The sequence below is a fragment of the Cyprinodon variegatus genome, unplaced genomic scaffold (genome assembly GCF_000732505.1).
Source record: "Cyprinodon variegatus isolate N-32 unplaced genomic scaffold, C_variegatus-1.0 Scaffold327, whole genome shotgun sequence".
NCBI classification, from domain to species: Eukaryota; Metazoa; Chordata; class Actinopteri; order Cyprinodontiformes; family Cyprinodontidae; genus Cyprinodon; species Cyprinodon variegatus.
In genome coordinates, this window is record NW_015150780.1 from 869,942 (window position 1) to 892,356 (window position 22,415).

Consider the following 22,415-nt stretch of genomic DNA (forward strand, 5'->3'; position numbering starts at 1 on the left):
AATCTCACTTTTCATGCAGTGCCAGTGATAGTAGTTCTATCAGCATCAAACATTACAGTCCAGAAGTATGCAGTTCTAGGGACAGCTAAGTTTCCTCAGGCTCCCAGGCCTTTTAATGAACTGAAGTTATTACCTAAATAGCGCCCATTCTGCCTCCACTGCAAAGCAAAGTAACTTCTCTACTGTACTGGGCAGGTTGTGATGTTAGAAAAGTACATGACATTATACAAAACTTCTAAAATAATACACATGCTAGCTTTTTTTTGTGCTAATGCACTTCATGAAGCCAAGTTTTACATTCCTTCGAAGGCAACCAGAAGCCCAGTATTCAACGCTGTTAACAGCACAGTCTGTCCCAGCACTGCATGCAGTGTAATACTGCAGCTATTGCACAACTAGCATCCACTTCTTTGAAACGAAGGGGCAAATAGTCTGACAGCATGTCACAGTAACATAGCCTAATGGTTTTTCACAGAGTGCAAAATAAGGGGGGGTCCCGATTAACCCATGAGACCCCCAGAAAAATAATAATAATTATTATTATTATTATTATTTTTCTGCTGGCATTACCATCTGCCTTTTTGCACTAGCATAAGTATTGCATATTTTATCCTATTGTACAATTTATATTTTATTGTGAAATTGAGTGTTTAAATTTCAGTATTAGGAACTGATCTTATCTGTTGTGCCTGTGCACTTTATCTGTTTCACTGTTGGTAAATGAGAAATGTGCTCTTGAGTCCTTGTTTGTCTGGTGAATGTGAAGAATTGAGATTAAAGCTGACTTTGACTTTGAAATGTTATAGGCCTTCTGCATGTTGAGAAAATTTAGATCGGTATTGTGCAACAATTGGGAGACGGAGACCCCCCCAAATATTGACAGGTATTTCGCATACTGGTTTTACATATCTGTTTGCGTAAAATAATAATAATAAAAAAAATCTTATTCAGTTACTGCACAGCTGTTTTGTTCTATCTTAAAAAAATATATATATAATATTTAGGACAACTTATTTTGTTTACAGTGTTAGTATTTAATACAGCTGGCACAATGAATTGTTAAAATATAATAATGATTTTTTTTTTTTTTTAGCTCTGCATATTATACAAAAAATATTAAGCCCTTTAAGTTATGTAAAAGGTCAACCTAATACAAGAGAAAACAGGTTTTTAAGAAAATGCCCGTTTATCAATATATCGTTAGTCGAATCATTTATTTGAATGAATGGTGGTTTTTAATGTTTTTGAATTGCTGAATAAATTAGACTTTCACTCCAGTCCATACATCTGCAAGGGTCCTAACTAGTTTAACACTCAAGGTTTGGGGATACACTTACAAAGCAGTGAGTGGGAGAATGACATGAAAGATATATTGGAAGAAAAGGCAGCAATATGGATACATTTTATTTTAAGTGTTGCCTGCAGGATATTGTGTCTCAGTCAGAGCCTGGCATCTGTTAGCAAGTCATTTTCAAGCCGTGGTTAAGTCGTTTGTGCCCCCCCCCAAACCACTTTCACACTAGAGCAATCATGGTGAAATATATATGTGTCCGCAGAAGCTGTGAGTATTTTTAAATGTGCCGATACTGCTATACAATTCTAATCATTAGTACAGATAAAGTTTAAGTGAGGGAGGGTTTTTTTCTGTAAATGATACTGTGTAAAACCAATTAAGCATGTGTTTTAAACTTCATTCCAAATGTGATTTTCTCATGGCTATTAAATGCCTGGACAGCATGAAACCAACTACTACACAGCTGTCACACAATTACAACCTAATCTTATCTTCAGGACTCAAAGAACAAATCAATCTCTGTCTATCACATACAGTAGACAGAGTTAGTGGCCATGCCATTTATAATATGATACTTTATTGATCCAACAGGGAAGCACTTTCTATTTACCCTTCACAGTCACTTAAGTAGGATTACTTGGTTTTGCCAACACCTATAAGTTCATTCATATGGCAGGGCAAGCTAAAACAGGTGCCGGAAGATATTTTCCCTCTGTACTTGCATCAATAGTCTTATTCCTTTTATCCCTAAAGCTTCTGTAATCTGTGTGAAGAATATTTCTTTTGCAGATGCAGAAATGCAACAGATTAATTTTCTATCCCTGCATGATTCAGAAGCAGAAATGCTACAGAGAAACTTGATGAAAATGTCAAAGTATAAAAAAACCCACAATACTTGTTTTGATGGTCAAACTTTTTTATCTAGATGTAGCGGACATTTTTACTCCATGTAAGAAAACGGTATCTTCACCATGTCTGGACAATAAAGCACCATAACAAATTTTAAGAAGATAACATGGGGTCGCTCAAGGCTCCAGTTTCTTGCCATTTGAATCTTTTGTCAAATCTGCAAGATTATTTTTCTAATGTTATGTGATGGAATAAAAAGACATCTTTTAAAGTATTTATCCTGCATCTAGCATCTAGTTTCTGTGCTCCCCAGCCGCCCTGGAATTAATTCAGATAAACAGACACTGCTGGTGTTTTTAAATCACTGGGCAAAAGATTACTGTTTACTGGAGCTCTCCCATACAGGTTAAAGACAGTTTTATCATCTACACTTCAGAATCATGTTTTGTTAATGGTATGCAAAACCTTTTACTTTTTATTTTTGATGCATTTTATTTTTTCATTGTGATTTTTTTAATCTATGCTTTTTTTTAATGCAAAACATCTCACTTTACTATTTGTGTAAAATTCGCAAAAAACCTGCCTTGCTTAAGTGTAGGTCAGTGGGAATATGAACCATACATTTTTAACCATATGTAACACCTTGGAGAACAGCAACAACTTTTTTTTTTCTTTAACAGCGCTTCATCTATTTACCTTAATGGATTTATACACAAGCAGTTTAAACCAAATGTAAAAAATTATGACACAGCACACTACATGATATGAGAAACAAAGTGATATATGAGAGGATTTTTGGATTATACACAAATAAGCTTAGTGTGTGATTCAACCTATACAAAAGTATAAAATGTTTATGTAACATCATTAGGGGTTGTATAGTTCATTAATCAAAACTACATTTCTAGTTCAATTTTGGCATTAACCATCATATTTAAGAATAAAAGGAGAGTGGCTAAATCTTATTTTGGCATAGATACCTTTCATTCTCTTATAGTTGCGATTATTAAATTTATCTTTGGTTCTTTCTGGGCAAATGCAGCTTTTTCCTGATTACTCCGAATTGCTCCCAAAGTTTTAAAATATAAATGCTAGATTTATATGATGAATTTTATCTGTTTATCAATGTATTGTGTGTTTACGTGTTCTATTAAGGTATCTGTCCGTGAGCACATCAATCACTGCGGTGTGCTTGGAAAGGTAATTAGTGGACTGACCCAAGCGCCCTTTTCATGATTGTTCTCTGTTTCTCACATTGCTTTTTCTGCAATACTTTTATCCTCTTTTTGCTTTTATGTGACAGGCATAGTATGTGTGTTGGTGTGTGTGTGGGGGGGCTGGGTGTTTGAGTGTGTGTAGAGCTTTATAAAGAAGTATTCAGGGTAGATTGAGGGCAAACCAAGAAATAAGAATTAAAAGATCACTTTAACATAAAGGGCGCCAAAATGACATTGCTACTAAAGATGCATAAATATTTAGTTTAACCTTATAAAGTCGAAAGATTATTTAGCTGTTCACTCACTTAATACCTTTAAAACCTTAAAGAAGGTATTTAAACAAATTATATAATCAGTGATATATTTTATTGATCTTCATGAGTTTTTTATTTTTTATTTTTGCAGCAAGTCCGTATGTAAGAGCAACTTAACCCTAAACATTAGACCTGAATCTTGGCTGCTATGCATATTTATGAAAGCATGCACATTTCAAGATTTTTTAAAGAACAGTAAAAAGCAAACACAAAACAACAGCAACCAATAAAGAACAAGCAGTTGAACTAAAAAAGCTCAGGTTAGGCATGTTAGCTAAACTGAATTTTGCTGGGTTTTTATGTATTTTCTCCCTTTTTACTCATTGCTCGTCGCATTGCTAATACGTAATACTTACATGTATTAACAATGCTGCTGAATCTATCCAGTCTTCTAACTAATCATTGTCTTTCAAATTTTTGAAAAACTGTGGAAGTAAAGAAAGCCCTAATTTGTAAAAAAAAAAAAAAAAAAGTTTTTTTTCCTAGATTAATATAGTGGGATGACTTTTGTAATCTTAATTTTTGAATTTGTGAATTTTTTTCCTATATTCAATCGCAATAATCTCACTGTAAGTTCAGCTTGTGCTATTGCAGTCACACCTGGTGAGAGAGAGGGACAACTGGGTCAGTTGTCCCAGGTCCTGGTTAGAATGCTTGACCAGAACCAGATCTAACCACTGGCCTATAGCCTAAACAGTGTTATTTTTTCTACAAAACATGCTAGTAAAGAAATAGTCTTAAGATTTCACTTAAATGGAATAATTTCCTATTATTAGTTTCTTCCAGTTTACCCTTGTGGAATATATATAATTACGGTGATATAAAAAAAAAAATAAATAATAACTAAAAGCAAAATAAAGTAGAGCACAATTGGTCATTTAAGTAATGATCTGCATAGTGTTTGAAGCAGGGATGAGGAGACAAATGGACAGATAGGTTGGAGAAGGACTGTGGAATAGCGAGGTGATACCCATTGGAAACAGAAAGAGAAAAAAGACAGAGCTCATAACCCGAATGCCTGCTGTGATTTGGTCAGGAAATGTTGGACATGCCCTCAAAAAAGAGCTTGGGCTCTGACCGAATGTACAGTTGCTCAGAAGAAAAACAAAGACAAGAGCCATTCACACATACACATTCTGCAATGATAAACTCGAGGTGCCAAGGCTAAGCCTGAAAAGCACACATACAGTCATACTGAAAGGCTCTGCACATCTACTGGGGATAAAGTAATTCGGGTCAAACGAAGATGAATGTCCCTCCACCTACCCTGCTAAGTCTGGAAACCTGTTGTTTTTTTTTCTGCCAACAGAACAGGCATACTCCCTATCAAAATTTCTGTCTTTCTCACATACAAAAACACAATTCTGTGCTATTTAAAAGTGCAAATTCTGCTACAAAAATTGTCCTCAAAACTGTAAATTCCTTTTCTTAATATGAAAGCAAAACTATTTTAAATGATTTGATATGCAGGGCGTGTCTTTACAATCCTATTCCAGTGTTCAAACAGACTGATGCGCTGCATCATACGTACTGCAAACACCTACTCATATTTGCTTTATTAGCCACATAAGAGCATCTTCTTTCACTTGGATCAAAGGAGGTGTTTGAGCAGATCTGGTTTATTTCTCTTTGCATGTGTGTGTTTGTGTCCATGCATCGTGTTCCATGGAAACAGCAATTAAATCTTGGGAAGAACATCATGACTATGGATGTGTGTGTTCCATCCACAAGCCCCTTTTGTATAATGCTGACGTGTGTGGTAAGGTAATTGCAGGCACAAGCAGGTGCATCATGTCACTTAAAAGCATTTTACATTCAGCCATTCCCTTACCATTTTTAGTTCTAAGAATAATAGATTAGTGATATTTCTTTTAATATTCAAATTAAAATGTTCACTTTCATGTGTGAAAGGCTTCTTCAGATGCTACTAGCATCTACTACTAGTATATTCTTTTCGGCTGCTTTGAAAGTTACTGGCAGCCTAAACTTGTTGAGATGCTAAACACATGTTATTTATCTTATAGTTTCAGTAATGCAAAGAGCTGTTTGTGATTTAACTATATATATAAATAAAGAAAAAAAAGTTTGGCTAGCATTCGGTTGGCACAGGTACAAAAAGAACTGTCACATGGTAAATGGAGAAGAAAAAATGAAAAATGTCAAGTTTAACATTCACTTTAACTGCTTTACAATTAGAGGATTAGCTTTACTAAATCCATGAATCCATAAGGTGAATGTTAAAAGCAGTAATAACCTTTGAACTTTTTTTCATTGGCCCTAATACAACCACAGACTCTGATGCATCATAAGGAATCTATGCTATGCACATGCAGTGAGATACATATCTGTAAGGTGGAAGAAATCTGATGTTTTTCAAGAAATCTTACACATGAAAATGACAAATAAAATTTCATTAGTAGCCACCAGCTTAGTACATCTAGGGAAGGGGTACCGGTATATTGAAATCATTGGATTTTGTTATGGACTTTGCCTTATACTAGCTTTACAATACTATAAACTTTGATCTGCCCTGAATGACCAATATCTTCAGGGTTGCTGAACTCCTGTAAGGTGAACTTCCACCCCAGTTCTCAGTTGCTTTTGCAGTCGGTAACAGTATTTTCCCTCAGGCCTGACATGTATTATTGCCATCTTTTTATCAACTCTGACAAGCTTATCAGTTCTGGTTGAAGTAAACCATCCTCTACCATGATCCTATGACCTCCATGATTCACTCTGGGAAGGGTATACTTGGCAATGCAAGTTTTACAAATGGTACTTAAATGGTGCTATCATGTGGTATCGTGATTATGGCAAATACCAAAAGTAGACATCAATATTGCACATTACCACCCACTCATGTTGTAATTTCCACCGAAAGCTGAAAAAATTCTATGATACTGGAGTTGCTGAAATGAGATAAACTTTTACCTTTCAAAATGGCGGAGAGCAGAGAAACTATTCTGTATGGTGAACAGTTTAGCTTTAAGCGTTCTCTCTTGTTGTGTTTGTAGCTTACACAATGCTTGACATATGTATTTAAAAAAAATACATAAATGCATTTGATTCATCCCCTGATGAATTACTGTACGAAGTTCATTACTGTCTTGCCCAAGTATCAGGTGGAGTTAATCTTTGGATCCAACATGTTTTTCTCTGGTGCTCTGGTATTTTCCACTTTACAAGTTGTAAGGATTATTTTTACCAGACCACATAAAGGCAGAATTACTACCGGTACTTGTAGACCACAGAGTTAAAATTTGTTTACATTTTACCAGAACACCTACCTCTATATATGTTCTGTAAAATATTGTGTGGCAAACCTCACACCAGACTTGTGTTTTCACAGAGTACTATGATTTTGCTATCCTTCTATACATTTGATCTTATATGTTTTTATTAGTGGTGGAACTCAATCGGTATCCAAAGTTAATCTTAAAAGGGCCTCCGCTACGCACCTGTCTGCTCCTGTGCGCAGGAGGCAGATGTGCCGTGACTTCATTCAGATGACACTGTTTCAACCCATCTCCAGCCCCTCCTCCACCTTCGTAGCTAAAGCTTCATCAGAGTGTCATTCCTCCCGGACTCTTACTGCGTTCCCTGTCTCATCTTAACCGGTCTGGCAGAAGACCACCCTGTTGAGCCTGGTTCTGCCAGAGGTTTCTTCCCAACTGGGAGTTTTTCTTCTCCACTGTTGCTTCATGCTTGTTCATCATAGACAGGTTCTTTCAACCTATGTTATCCAACTGGACTTCCATCTTCCAGGTCCTTGAGTGAAGCTCTAGTATCAGCTCACGCAATCCACTGGATCTCCCCATTAAGCTCAGCATATCGTCTCACTAACAAGCAGTCTACAGACTGACCAACTTCGTCTATCTCCACTCACCACCAGTTTCAGGTCTGGGGGGGAAACGACTAATTGTCTTTTCTCTGTATATTTTTTAGATTGAATTAAAAGCAACTTAAAAGAAAACCAAACATTGTCAAAATAAAAAAATAACAAAAAAAACAAAAAAAACCTGTTTGGTCCTAAATTGCTGAATACAGAAAATAAGAGTATAGCAGCACAAAAATAAATATTTTTATTCATTAATCAGATTTGTTGGAAGTTTAATCTTTTTTTTTTTTTTTTTTTAGAAATCCCTGATATTTTATGCAAACTCATTAGAAGTGTAAGATGAATAGTGTATTGCATTAATGTTCATAAAGCATTGCTTTTAAGAGATAACTCGTGGTATTTCTATAGTTTTTTATATTCCTTTTTCCTGATGTTGCTGTCACTTGGTTGTGCTATGTCAACCACAACGGCTTTCTTAAGCTTTTTTTTGCCACCACCACAATGTCTGGTTGGTTTGCCAATAACATTCGGTCCGTCTGTATCTGGAAGTCCCACAGGATCTCTGCTCGGTCATTCGCTACCATCTTCGGAGGTGTTTCCCACTTTGACCTTGGGGTTTCCAGCCCACACTCTGCACAAATGTTCCTGTATACTATTCCAGCCACTTGGACAGGCGCTCCATGCAAGCTTTCCCTGCCAGCATCTTACACCCTGCAGTTATGTGCTGGATTGTCTCAGGGGCCTCTTTGCAATGTCTGCACCTGGGGTCTTGTCTGGTGTGGTAGATCTGGGTGTCTATTGCTCTGGTGCTGAGAGTCGGCTCCTTTGCAGCCATGATTTGTGCCTCTGTGCTGTCCTCCAATCAGTTTATTTAGCTTTTGGAAGGATTTCCTGATATCCACCACTTGGGTTATGTTTTGTTGGTACATCCCATGTAGGGGCTTGTCCTCCCATGACAGAACTTATTCTTCTGTTCCCTATTGTCTGAGACATTCACTCAGCACATCGTCTGATGGAGCCTTGTCCTTGATCTACTGATGGATCTTGGATATTCATACTGGATAGTGGCTCTCATGCTCACTTGTCCTCAACCTCCTTCCTTTCGGCTAGCGTATAGGGTGCTGGATTTGGGGCGGTACCCTCCGCGCATGTTTAGGAGCTTTCGTGTCTTAACATTTGTTGCCTGTATCTCATCCTTTGGCCAGCTTATTATTCCTGCAAGGGATCTGATTACTGGTAGAGTAAGGCTATTTATTGCCCAAGACTTATTCTTGCCATTGATCTGGCGTCTTGGCACCTGCCTGACTCATTGGAGGTACTTGATTTTTTCTAAGTTGTTAAATTAATCAAATTAAACACATCAAATTCCTGGCCCTAGATGTAATAAATAGTTCTCTTTTTTTACTGCTAACAGTACCTGACACTCAAGTTTTTTTATTTTTATATATTACAAAACATCTGAAGGCAGTTGGTTGCCTTGTCTTTTATTTGGAGGTAAGAAAGTAAAGTAAAAAATGTGAAAAATGCTATTTCAAGTATTATCTTTAAGAATTTCCAATAGAAATCTATTATTTTTTTATTCTGTTATACAGGTGTGCAAATCTTTCTGTCAGTCACAATAAAATAAAATCCCAGCAAATAAAGTTTGCAATTGGAAGTTGAAACAGACACTTGCATTGTAATGTAAATAGAGCATCAAAACAATTCAGTGGATAGTTACCTACAGTAAATGGGTTAGTGCAGAGTTTAAAGTGAATATATTTAGTCTGATATTACAATAAGATAATTTAACTATGCTGTCTGCTCTCTCTCTTGCTCAGTGTCAGCTTGGATAACTTGAGACTCCCTCTGCAATCATTAAAGGACCAGATAAGAGTAGATGGAGGGATAATTGGCGATAATAACACCTAGGACAAAGATATAATTGGTTGAGTCTTACACATTCAGTTTTAATATTAGCTACAAATATTATTTTTGCTTTCTGTAAAAAAGCTAAAAAAAAAAACCTCACCCAGCCATTACGATGAAAAAGTCCAGCCTGTTCCAGGTATCTCCCAGGTAACAGCGGCGGCCAAAGATTCCGAGAGCCACCATCTTTATCACCATCTCCAGTGCAAAGAAGATGTAGATAAAAGCATCAAAGGCCTGGAAAGAAAAAGAAAATATGCAGGTGAGTAAAGAAAAAAGATATAATGCTTTAAAAATATGTTGGTGAAACATTAACAATACTTAGCTCAAGCAAGCAGAAAATCCTTTTGTTTAGGTCCCACCAGGACCATAAATTCTTAAAAGGCTTGAAAGAACATGTCCACTTTGTGCCACTTTTTTAAATATATTTTTTTATCTATATCAGTTTTATCTCTTTAAAATAAGCTAGCACTGCTCAATTTCTGCATATCGATGGCCGTAAGGGAAGCAGTTTACTGGAGCTGTCAGGTTCTTTTCCATAATAACTGCCCATTGAATTCCCACACATTTTCATCATATAACATGTTAACAAACCATTGGATTCTTACTTTTCTTTTTTAATATGTCTAATGTGTTTGCTCTCTTTGACACACATCACATTCAATGTTGATGTTATCTGAGAGGTTTATAGTTTTTACATTCACAGGCAATACTGTATAGTTTAAAGTGATCCAAACTGCAAACAAAAAGGAATAAAGGAAGACAAGAGGCGGGAACAACAAAATAGAAAAATAAATAAAGATAATTAGCATAAGATAAATTGGGACCGTTGTGAATATATCCCCACCTTGACCCGGTTTAATCGTTATGTTCAGATGACTTGCTACAATACCCATTGTATTTATGGAGGAAAATCTTCCCTGCATGTGTTTTGCCCTGGGCTGAATGACTGCATTTACTGCCTTGTTACATTTTCCTGCACAGTATCATTCAAACAAGTACCTCTTGACAAAGTGTTTCTCAAGGCCTGAACATTCAAATTGACCGATTGCTGCTCGGTGAAAAGCAATTTGTCAGCAATCCATACTGATAAAAGTGCATGCAATGTGCCTCAAATAAGATCATTTTTTAAAGGGTTGGATAAGGGCATTTTTATGGTCCAATAAGATCATAAATAAGTAATGTGAAATGAACTGTTACAGCAGAAGGATGAATTTCTAACACAGAGGACATGGATTTTTATTTCATTGATTTGAAGCATAAGAAAAGTCGCAAATAGTGTAGAGTAGATTATTGTAAATGCACAGCAAAAATTTACAATATTTAATGTTCACTTCTGGAGGCAATTTTACTAACAAGGGAAAGAGTTGTTTGTTTTAGTGGTCTAGACAGAGCCTATTACATTTTTATGAATCAAAAGGGAAACTGTTAAATCTTTCACAGATCATTTTACTCTTCCCTTTATAATGCTTGTAATAACTAAAAATTTTTATGAGAACTTAACTTGATGAAAAAATGTTCCTAACAAAAATCCATCTTCACAGAAACTTTTGATCAACAGGACATATAAAGGTTTGCTACTTTGTGGTTATTCATCCCATCTTAATCATCTTCCAATTTTCAGATAGAGTACGATCTTGAAAACTTCTTTTCATCTTATGTGCATAAAATCTACTGTCAAATATATGACCACAAACTAGCCTAAACAATTACTGAGCAATTGCAGAGCCAATATAGGGTTTTCTTTTGAGTGACAACTATAAAACAAATGTGGTATCTAGCATGCCAGTTTAGAAAAATGGTATATGCCAGTTGGGAACCGGCTTATGCCAGTTGGGAACTGGCTTATGCCTGATGTCTTTGGAAACTGGTTTAAGCTGGTTCCCAACTGGCATATACCATATGCAACTTTTGGCTCTAGGTGTTGCTGTTCTTTTTTATTTCAGGTTTAATTTGTTTATTGATACACTAGTTTTATTGACAGTAGATGTGATGAACCACATTGGTTAGATCAAGATAGCAGGATCAGTAGGGTTTACTACGCAGTGTATTCCATGACTGTAAAAGAAGAACATTTTATCGTAATCAGACAGTAGTTGGAATGGTAGATTACAGTGTTTTGGCCCCTTTATCAAGTTCAAAATGCCCTCTGGCCAAATATGGAGTAATGCTGAATTCAGACTGCTCTGTGGTTTTCAAGACCATGATTGAACAGTTCCAAATGGAGGTAAATATTTCATCGTAATGATATTAATAATTAAGACAGAGAAAAGCTGCAATTAGAAAAGTTTTATTCAAATCAATTCAGTTTATTTATACAGCGCCAATCCACAACACATGCCAACCTCAGGCACTCATTAGGGACCACTGAAATTGGTCAAATGTTTTCTAAGGAAGACCAGCTGCTTGCATGTCAAATGACTCATTGACTCGACAGTGTACACACCAAACACCAAGCACGCTTGTAATGACGGTGGAGAGGAAAAACTCCATTTTAACTGGATTAAACCTCTAGCAGAACCAGGCTCAGTGTGAGCGGCCATCTGCCAAGGCCAACCGGGGATCAAGGAGACAAAAGAAGATATACAGTACAGATATTGAAATAAATTAAATCAGTTCTTTCAGCTTGGGCCCTGGCAGAAGACTGGAAAAATTACATTCGTTCGGATGAGTAAGCTAGGAAAAGGATTAGACTAGTCTTCCCCCCCAAGGGTCCGACACTGGTAGTGGAATAAGCCAGAGTTTGAGTGGGACTGAGAATAGTCTGAGAGATTTAGGTGGAGATGGGATAAAGGTGGGTGAAAGTTTGATGGAAAGCGGGAGAGAGAAGCAAGGCCAGGAGCTAAATGGAGGGGATCTTGAAAGGTGCTTGCCTTCGGAGGAGAGACGGTGCTGACATTGATCACAGGTGGTTCAGGTGAAGCTGATTCTTTCAGACTTAATTTTTGCTTAAGCTTTAATATAAAGCCCATTAGGAGCATAAGTTCGTTTAGCTTTTTTCCTGTTCATATTGCTGCACAGGGGTGAATTCTGGATTCATCACAATTATTTTAGCCACATGTACGCAGGAAAACTTTTACGTTTGTATTTTTCATATATCAACATTGAGAAGTTTTGTTAAGCCAAGCTGGGGGCATTGTCAAATGTGTTCTTCCGATTTTTCCTTGACTTCCTCATTAAGTTTTATGCATCAGCTGTTTTTGCAATTTGAAAATAAAATGCTAATTTTAAAAATTAAACTTGGAGTCTTCTTCAGTTTAGAAGTTGTTGTGAATCTACCCTGCTAGTTATGCCTATGCATTATTTGAGTGAAATACACAGTGCATACTGATCACTAAGAGCAAGAGGCTTAATCATGGCACATTATCTACTGACATCAAGGTTGTGGACTAGTTGCAGCAAGTTTTTCGAGTCCTCCTTTTTGTTGGCCAGAGGAGAGGCAAATTGCCAAAAAGCGTACTAATGCAATAAATTAGGTTGAGTACCGACCACTCAGGGTTGGCAGGATGGGGCAGCATTCTTGGCGTAGGGCCATTGTATCTAGTTCTTCTTCTAATTCTTTGACGACCCACTGTGCTATTCTATAATGACCCTACATGATGCCAGTGCATGTTACTATGCTGTACCTGACAGCATCCTGGACCTGGATGTGCTGCTAATAAAATTTTATCACTACCATGCGGATGCTTGGAGCAAACAGTGGGAGAAACTTTCCCACACTCTTTGACAGATGCATTCAAGAACTATTCAGTGAGACTCTACGAGGGCCAAGTTCTGGGTGCAGTGCAGTTTTTGTTTGTGTGAAGAACAACAAAATACAAACTCAAATACAAGCTGCAGCGGATAAAAAGGCTTGGAAATTAAGAAATTGAAAAAGTACTTTCTAATTTTATTTCTGTTCATCAGCTATGACCACAGCAAAAAGGTTTGCAGCTACTTAGAATATGAACATATCTATTTTGATTTGGCAGATGACAGATTTTCTTCTTACTTTTGGAAATAGCCTTTTGGTTCGTTTGATGTTTTAGGAGTAGCACTAGCACTAGATGGCTTGTTTGTGTGAAGTGTGTAGTAAAGAACTTTTAAAATTTACAGCAAATATTAAGTATTGTTAGCACTAATTGTTCTCAGGGAACAGCCCTATGAGAGAGAAAGAACTGCTAGTAAACTCATCTGCATTGTCCATGACATCAAACTTAGTCAATAACTCCTCATATTTTTTGTAGTGATCCCTTAATACTGATTCCATCCATCCATCATCTAACACGCTTAATTCCAAGTGGGGTCGCAAGGGGTGCTGGTGCCTATCCCCAGCTGTCAATGGGCGAGAGGTGGGGTACACCCTGGACAGGTCGCCAGTCCATTGCAGGGCAACAGACAAACAGGACAAACAACCACTCAAGCACACACTCACACCTAAGGAGAACTAAGAGAAGCCAATTAACCTGACAGTCATGTTTTTGGACTGTGGGAGGAAGCCGGAATACCCGGAGAGAACCCACACATGCTCAGGGAGAACATGCAAACTCCATGCAGAAAGACCTAATACAAATTCCTCAAAATAAAAAATAAAAATAATTCATAGAAGAACATTTTAAAAATAGGAGATGATCAAAAAAGTCCTTAGTTTAGCAATATTGGTTTGCCGGCATTATGTTTTGTATTGGTCTGTTAGCATAATTTACTGTTTACTGCCATTTGTATAAGCTAATATATCACATAAGCGATCAACATAACTCCAGTTTAAATATATTGCAGTCTCAGGAGTTAAAGAATACAAGTTTTGAATAAAACTGTATTCTGTATTACCGTTATTGGCAATGTCAAGTTGTGTGTCTGAGTTCAATGTCAAAACTCAGGGCCCTCCTCTGCCCAGCCCCACCCTCACCCCACTGGTATCGTCACTGTTGCAAAAATGGGTCCTCTCAAACACTTGGTATTCTTCGACATCCTGTTCTCAATGGTGATTTAAAATCATCCCAGCTTTTCATAAAAAATGTGAAATTTTCCAGATTTAATCTGATGGACCTTTCCATCATTCAAATAGTGAATATAACTTCACACCAATCTTCACCCATTTCCTAGTCATGACAATTGTACACATTACAAACATATACCTCTTCCCAGTTCTTCTTTGACTGCGTCCCATTTTTTAACATTTTCTTTGCATTTCATCTTTAGGTATGTTGTGTTGCTTCCTTTGCATTCTTGCAATCCTATTTGTAAGTTTGAATTATAAACCTTCCATTTAATGCTTTTTCTTGAAAAAAACAAAGACCCAGTCTATGATTGGCCAAGGTGACAAAAGGAGAAAAAAAATGCATCCCAACTATCCCAGATTGAAGGTAAAAGTCCACCTCGGTCTACAGAGCCTAGTAAATAATAGAATCAAACTCTTCACTATGACTAACTTCTATTTAGCATTCTAGGGGGTACAGTGTATTGCAAGTACTAAATGTTAATATTGGTGTATCCCTGCTCATTCATCAAACATCTTTTTCAGGCTCTTCTTGAGGATTGAAACAATTATACAGCCAACAACACTATATTCTGACTCACACATACAAAGCTAAAAAAACAACAGTTGTTGTTACTGTGCATATAAGGCGCTAAACTCACAGTTAAGCAGAAATTATTGTTCTCTGCATCACATCGGTGCTTTCTAATTGGAAAAAAGTGGTGTGTGCGTGTTTGTCATTTACTGGGGAGGGGTTGTTGATATAGTTAAGGTAGAAGACAGTTAACAAGGATTATTCAGAGATGCATGATTCAAGCAAAATACCACTGATTTTGTCGAAGGTACAGCATAATAAAACTCAGACATTTTAACAACTCAGCAAAGTCTATTTTGTATGATATAGTCTCTTTAAAAGAAGGGAATTCTTCTATTAAAAATTAGACTTATTTCCTTATTAAGCCACAATTTGGACCTTGCAAATTTAATTTGGAAAGGTGGGGATTCTCTTCTACATATTGTTTAAATTATGTTTTGACAAATAGTGCAGCCAATGCACGTCACATGTAATCTGACAGTGGCTAAAACAATCAGATCTACATCTTTTCCTGCTCTGAGAGGAAGAGAAATGAATTCATCATTGTTATTTATCACTGGTGCCAGCCTTCTCTTCAGTCACCCCATCAGGATCCATCATCTGCATGATTTGTAAAGAGGTTGAGGGTCTCTTGTGATGGGCTCTTTTACAATTTAATGTATGAGCATGTGTGGAAGATGCTTTATATGCTGTCATTGTGCCACTTATTTGCCAGGAGGAAAGGACAGAGTAACTGGGTCATGAAGGTGGTCATTGTAAATAATTTAACAATAAAAATGTTATATATTTGTCTTACTTTATGCATAACTGACAAAATCACCAAAATGCCCAGAGGATAAATGCTAACTTAATACTCCCAGGATTATAGGACAGGAAAAGAAATATGTTGTCAGTGTATCCCTTATATTAAGGGTTGTTTTTTTATTTTATTTACAAAGCTGTCAGAAGATAAGAAGTGCGAAACTGAGGGTTTCAGTCAAATAATATATATAGTAAATAATATAGTAATGTAACTAAGTTTCTATATGAAAACTGTAAGTATAATATAGTATAATATATATATATAAAAAACTAAATAAATTGTATCTTAACGTCCATGAATTACTCGAAATCCTACATAGAACAAACTAAGCTACCCCGTCGCATAATTGAATTTAGTTACCGTACTTATTGTCTGCACACACTTTTTTAAAAACTGGGTTTATAAAGTCGAAAATTGCTCAAAACACATTTAATGGGTCATATCCTATCCACATCAACAGCATAATACCCAAATCTCTGAAATAATGTAAAGTAATATAAAACCATTAGTGTTACATGTCTTTTTAAATTTAAACAAAACACAAGAATAAACTCAGGAAAAAGAAGGGTATGTTTAAAACAGCTTCCCTCATGAAAGAAGAGGGGTGGTGAAGGAGTAAAAAATATTTCCCTTAAAATAGACAGCAGAATGGATATGTAAGAGTGATGTTGTGTAATATGTTGAGTGTTTTGCAGGCAGTTTTTTATAGTGAGTGGTGTAGAATGAAATCTCTTCTGCCTTTATCCATTGGGTTAGCAACATTCAGAGGTATAGAAGCCAGTGATGTAAAATAGAGAAAGTAGCCCTTTTCTTTATTAAATTAAGAACTTAATGGATAACCCTGAGCATTTTCTTAATTAGACAGTAATAGAATAAAACCTTAAGTCAGACTCACTGTAGTATAGATCTCTACAAACAAATCCTTCCTAAAGCCATTTGATTCACTATTTTCTCCACTTACGTTTTAAACTATGGTTATTTAAATAAATGTTTGTTTTCATCTCTACCTAACGTATTTTTGCAAGGTGTTTAATCTGGGCCTAGATGTTTTCTTTGGGGGGAAATACTTCTGTTAGCAAGTCTCCATGAATCAAGAGAGATTGAGAACAGTGTCACATGTACATGCATTTCTAGGTGGAAATTTTACACTTCCCTCATTGTATCTGTCAGCCTTTTTGTAGGCTCAGTGAACTATATCTGCTGTATATATTTTAATCACTTTGGGAAAAGGCTAGTTTTAAAAAAAAATTGTTGTTGCATAACATAAATTGATGACTGTAACACGGTTTATATAAAACGATGTGCATTGTTGTAGTATTCTCCTAACCGTAACCTTTGTTAAACATTTATTTTGTGAGGGATTGCCGAAGAGTCAATAGCAAACTGCAAGCAAAACTTCTTGTTGCAAGCTCATCCAGGAGCAGCATGTCTCAATGCAATCAAAGGATTTTTCTTTACCGAAACTTTTAGCCAATCTGACTGTATTGTCTCCGTAAAGTGACTTGAGGTGGCATATATGGTAAATTGCTGCTATATAAATGAAGTGAATTAAATGAAATAAAATTTTGTTTCTTCAAACTATACTTTTAGTTTAAGGATGCAAATATGTATACATTGTGGGACAATAAAGGGATTTTCTATGTTTTTTATATATTGATTTCCAAAAAGTCCTATACTCATTACAATTTTAAACAACTGCCAACATTTTATAAAAGCTTTGAATGTTAACCCCATATATTTTTTTCCACTATTTTCCATTGCAATTTAAAGATGGATTAAAAAAAAAAAGCAGGGGAGGGTTCTAAAATGTTCTCAGGGATGTGAAGTAAAATCCCCTTTTTAAAAATCAGACATCAAAAGGAGAACATTTTAAGCATCTCACAATAACATCTATGACTTTTTTTAATGATTCAAAGATGAAAGCTGGCTCCGGTTCCAAAATAAAGATTTAATATTGACATAAAATCTAAAGAAATATAAAATTTTTACTTTTACCTAATATTTTTAAATATGCTATGATTATCCATTCTATTGGATATCAACATTGTGCTACTGGCACCACTTTAGCTGACTGTAATTGATAGAAAACCTGTCAGAAAATGTTGGATCTGGATATCGTGGCGGAGGAAACATGTTTGTTGTAAATCCTAAAGTGAGTTTACACATCCAAAGTTCATTTGACTTTCTTATATCATTCTAGAGTAAATCATTTTCACAGTAATTATAAAAATGGATCCATCCGTCCATGTCCTACTTATGTATATTGAGTAATGTCTGCACCTCTATCAGGATTTTCAGCTACATGAAGTATTTGACTTTCAAGTGTTAATATCCCAGTCGACTTCTTGCAAGTAAAACGTAAGCTCATGCTGGGCAAAGGGCCAGAGATAAATTTTAGGGCCATGTTAACCATCTAAGCTAGATCACCAATATCCCTCCAGTTACCATTAGCAGCGTCCAGAACAGGACCCCTACCTAGGGAGACAGTGTGCTTGTTACAGAGTAAAACATGGAGCCAGTGCATGGTAGAGAGGGTAATGGGAGCAAAAGAAGGAGTAATCTAAGTATTCTAATAATACTGTTTCTATGCAGGTCACAGCAAAAAGGTTTTCAGTATGAGTGGACATGAAAAATTGGCAGCCTAAACCATGTGAGGCAGAATTAGGTTTTCTGTGTCAGTGCTGAAATTAAGCCTTCAGTGAAAAACAATTACAATCCCAGAGGTACATGCTGATTTTCTCCACCAGCTGGCAACAGCACATTGCACCCCCACCCCCGCCACCCCCAAGCCCAACATGGCTTACTGATACAATGGCAGAAAAGCAGCACCTTGAAAATTGTTTTTTATATATATATATATATATATATATATATATATATATATATATATATATATATATATATATATATATATAGGGAGAGAAGGGGGGGCTAGTTTGGTGGAGCTCCTGAACTTGAGGCAGTCACTGAAATCAGGTGTTTTCTGTAATGTTCAGGGGTCTGTTTCACAAAGCAGTTTTACCGAAAAAACTTTAAGTTGTCTAAACCTGAAAACAGGAAAACTCTGACTTTTCTGGATAACAAAGAGAGGAGTTTATTCAACCTCTGTTTAAGTCACCATAATAACATTCTCCCCAGAGCTCCTGTTTCCTCTGTCTCCGTTCTCCTTACCGACAATCACGTTGTTTTATGTCCTGATTTAATCAGAATTTTGTAGTAGTTTTTTTACATAGAAAAAAAATATATCATTCACTAAGTCTGTTACACACATTAGGTTTTAAAACAATCATTGCATGTCCGTTTGACGAGGCTCTTATTAAAGAATGATCGTCACTTTTTCATAGAGAATTAAATATTTTGAGGGAGAGGATTCAACAACTTAGCTGACAGGGCATGAGATCACTTGCTTTTGGTTTGTTTAATATGAGCGAGGTACATATAATTTTGTTTTTATTAATTATATTTAGAGTACATGGAGAACTACTGAAATTATCTTTAGATTACACATAAATACATTAATTAATTCCATGGGGGAAAATGAATTACTTATGCGATGTTATGAGACTGATATCCACTTATAACGGCCATTTATTGGGATGATAACATCTAAAGCACAGCTGCCAACAGCCACGTATTTACTGTGTAAGAAAAAACTGAATCAACATGAGCAGGGACACATGAGATTAAACACAGGTTCTAAATATTATAGCAATGTATTTAGACCTCATTTTCACCAGGTGCAAAAAGATTTCACCTCAATAGATACATTGATCTACTATCATTCGTGAAATAATTCCATATTATTTTCACTGTAACAACATCTATGGCAAGCCGTTTTGCTATGTACTAGCTTTACTGAATATGTTTTCCTGATATCTGAAATGACATTTTTTTCTTTGTCTAAATGACCATTTCAAACAAAATGACATTCTCCACATAAAAAAATAAACATTTTGGATGTCTATAAATGAATTTCAGATCTCCATATTCCTAAAATTACTGGTCAACATTTATATTATTTTTTATATCATAGACACATTTTCAGTCAAGCTGAAAAATGTCAGAGCGGCCAATTAAAATATTTATAATTTTTTAGATATATATAAAACTTAATTCCTACTAGTATGGTTTTGTTTTTTTGCTTTCTTAAATTCAGTTTCTGCTATCAAAATTTAGAAAATATGTTATTCCTGTTCAGTCTAAGAGTGTGATTATGATCGGGAAGAATCTTATTTTAGTGATTTACAAATGGAGCAACAGGGAGGAGAGTGCTTTTAATAAATTTAAAATCGGCCTGCAATAGACCAATTCATATAAACCTACGCATTAACTTGAGCAACAACCTTCTCCTCCACTATCTTCCTCTCCTATGTAGCTGTAGTGCTGTTTCTCTGACTTTTAAACTATCTTTAAGCAGGTTTCTCTGTCCTCTTGAAATTTGTCTGTCCAGCGAAGGGATCCACTACGGACAACCAAAGGAAGGTGAGACAGCGTACGTTGATTTCCTGCTGCTTCTTTCTGATTTCAAGAATGCCTTCTGACTTTCTTTCTTTGTCTGTATTGGATCCCTCCTCCAGCAGTAGTTGAGCTTTTTCACATAATTCTGTTCACAACAACTGTGTTCCACACCAACAGGACCAAAACATTTCCCTTATTTATGTAGAGGTCTGACATAAAGTGTTGAAATAGTCTAACAAACCACACGCATGTTTTTCTTTTAGCATCTACCCTTGATTATACTGTACCAGAATTACTTTTTCTCTGGTACGTTACCACCTGTTTCTCAGAGCAGGAGGCTCTGTAACAGCAGGGACACTGTTACATCTGAACTACAGATGGTTAACGTTTCAGAAAACTTCATTTCCAAAAACATTAACAATCCCTTTAACCTGATGATATCTAGTACCTATGAAGCCAGGGAAGAGTAAGGTGTTGAAACAGAACATTGAGGTTGGGGAACTCTGTTGCCTCAGTTCAGACAAAACTAAGCAAGGATGCAACCAAATAATAAAAAAATCAAGGGATGCTTTGTTCACGGCTAATTTCAAATAAAAAATAAAGTAAATGGGGGAGTGTACAGCACAAACCCCAAGCTATCAACACCACACTTCAGGGGGTATGTACTAAACACAGTTGTAAGACAATTTATTCACAATATAAAGCAGAATAACTAATCTATAGATTATTCACCGCCTTTAATCGTGTGCATTTGGGTTACATTCCTGACTGCGCTGGAGAATAACAGGCCCACTCCAAAATTTTCTCACGTCAATTTTCTCAATAGTTGGGGACTGGTAAAAGGGGGAGCTGGCCTAAGGCCAATTTATGAAAGAACCGTAACAGCATATGCACATACACAATTTGTGTTATTGCAGATTTCCACATGCTGATTGAGAAACCATCGATTTTGAATGATTTAAAAAAAATATATCATCTTTGTTGATATTTGAATTATGGGTGAATGTCCTGATGTCACTAAAAGAAACACCTGAAAACGAAAACTGAACATCCATATTTAATTTTATAATTAGAAGAATAAATTGCAGAAGAATAAAGAGTAAGTCTGCAAGTACATTTATTTCCCAAATGGATGCTCGTTAAAGGCACCTGTGGCATGGTCTCAAACGCTGTTCCTGCTCTCAACAGGCAACAAAATCATAATGCTACTCTGCAAGACTTTATTAACACAAACAAAGCCCCAATTCCCTCCTTAGAGGAGGGAGAAAATATAAACATTCCAGGAGGGAAGTAAAACCTATCTGAAGTGTGTTTTTTATCACAGCTTGAAGAATGTTGACAAGAAGAGGAGTGTGTTTTCTATAATTGGATGTTTTGTTCTACGTCTCCCTCACTGTGATTATACTGACGTACAAAGGTTTGCCTCACCTGGAGTATCTGACAGCGGTCCGAGGTACAGTCAATGTTCTCGCAGGGCTGGTACATGCCAAGCGTCACACAGTTGAGCAAGATCACCATGATGCTAATCCTCTCGAACCATGTGCTGACAGAGCTGGAGTTAAGGAGCGTGGCAGGAGGGAAAGAGCAAAACACACTTCTGCAAGCAACACAAATGTGTACATGCAACAGTTGGCCCTAAAGGGTGGAATAGAAAGGGAAGGAGACACAAGTTAGAAAATTTGTGAATAGATCTGTGCAACTTTATATAATAATAAAGTATTACTTTTCTTCATTAAGTGGGAAAATAATTATTAACACAGTCGTATAAACACAAATCAACAGAACGTTTTGCAAAATAATAGGACAAAAAAATAAAAATAAAAAATGCCATCAGAGCCAGTGGTTCAAACAAGGCTGTGCTCAGAGAGGGCTGTTGTGGATGGGCTAATGTTAGTCCCGGCTGTGGTTAGCTTCATAGGTCAGCTGGTTGCCATGGTCTTCTGAAAATCAGACTTCAAATTACGCACTAAATCAGTAAATGGGCCATATAGGGAGGCTTAAAAGGATAATTTTCTTGCCTCAACAGATGTTAAAATTTACTTTTATAGAATAATGGCAACAGAGAACTTTTAACTTAATACTATAAGCTCTGTGGGCGCTCCACTGGAACCTGCTTCTGCCGCAGTGCATGCTGGGTCAGCTGTCAGTCTGGATAACGCACATTTCTGCTTTGGCGCATGCTG

At 36.3% G+C, this 22,415-nt stretch overlaps 1 protein-coding gene across 4 annotated transcripts in view; it reads right to left on the minus strand.

The window, feature by feature from the left end:
• cacna1g (calcium channel, voltage-dependent, T type, alpha 1G subunit) overlaps positions 1 to 21,768 on the minus strand; it is a 111,331-nt gene extending 89,563 nt beyond the window's left edge. For 3 of the 4 annotated variants that reach the window (XM_015384959.1, XM_015384958.1, XM_015384957.1), the window contains exons 1-2: positions 21,661 to 21,750; positions 9,524 to 9,657 (exon numbers count right to left, since the gene is read on the minus strand). In XM_015384959.1, the coding sequence (XP_015240445.1) occupies positions 9,524 to 9,657; positions 21,661 to 21,750 (224 nt within the window). Of the gene's footprint in view, positions 1 to 9,523; positions 9,658 to 21,660 lie in introns of all 4 variants that reach the window. The other variant, XM_015384960.1, reaches the window with a different exon arrangement.
• Positions 21,769 to 22,415: the final 647 nt, after the last annotated feature.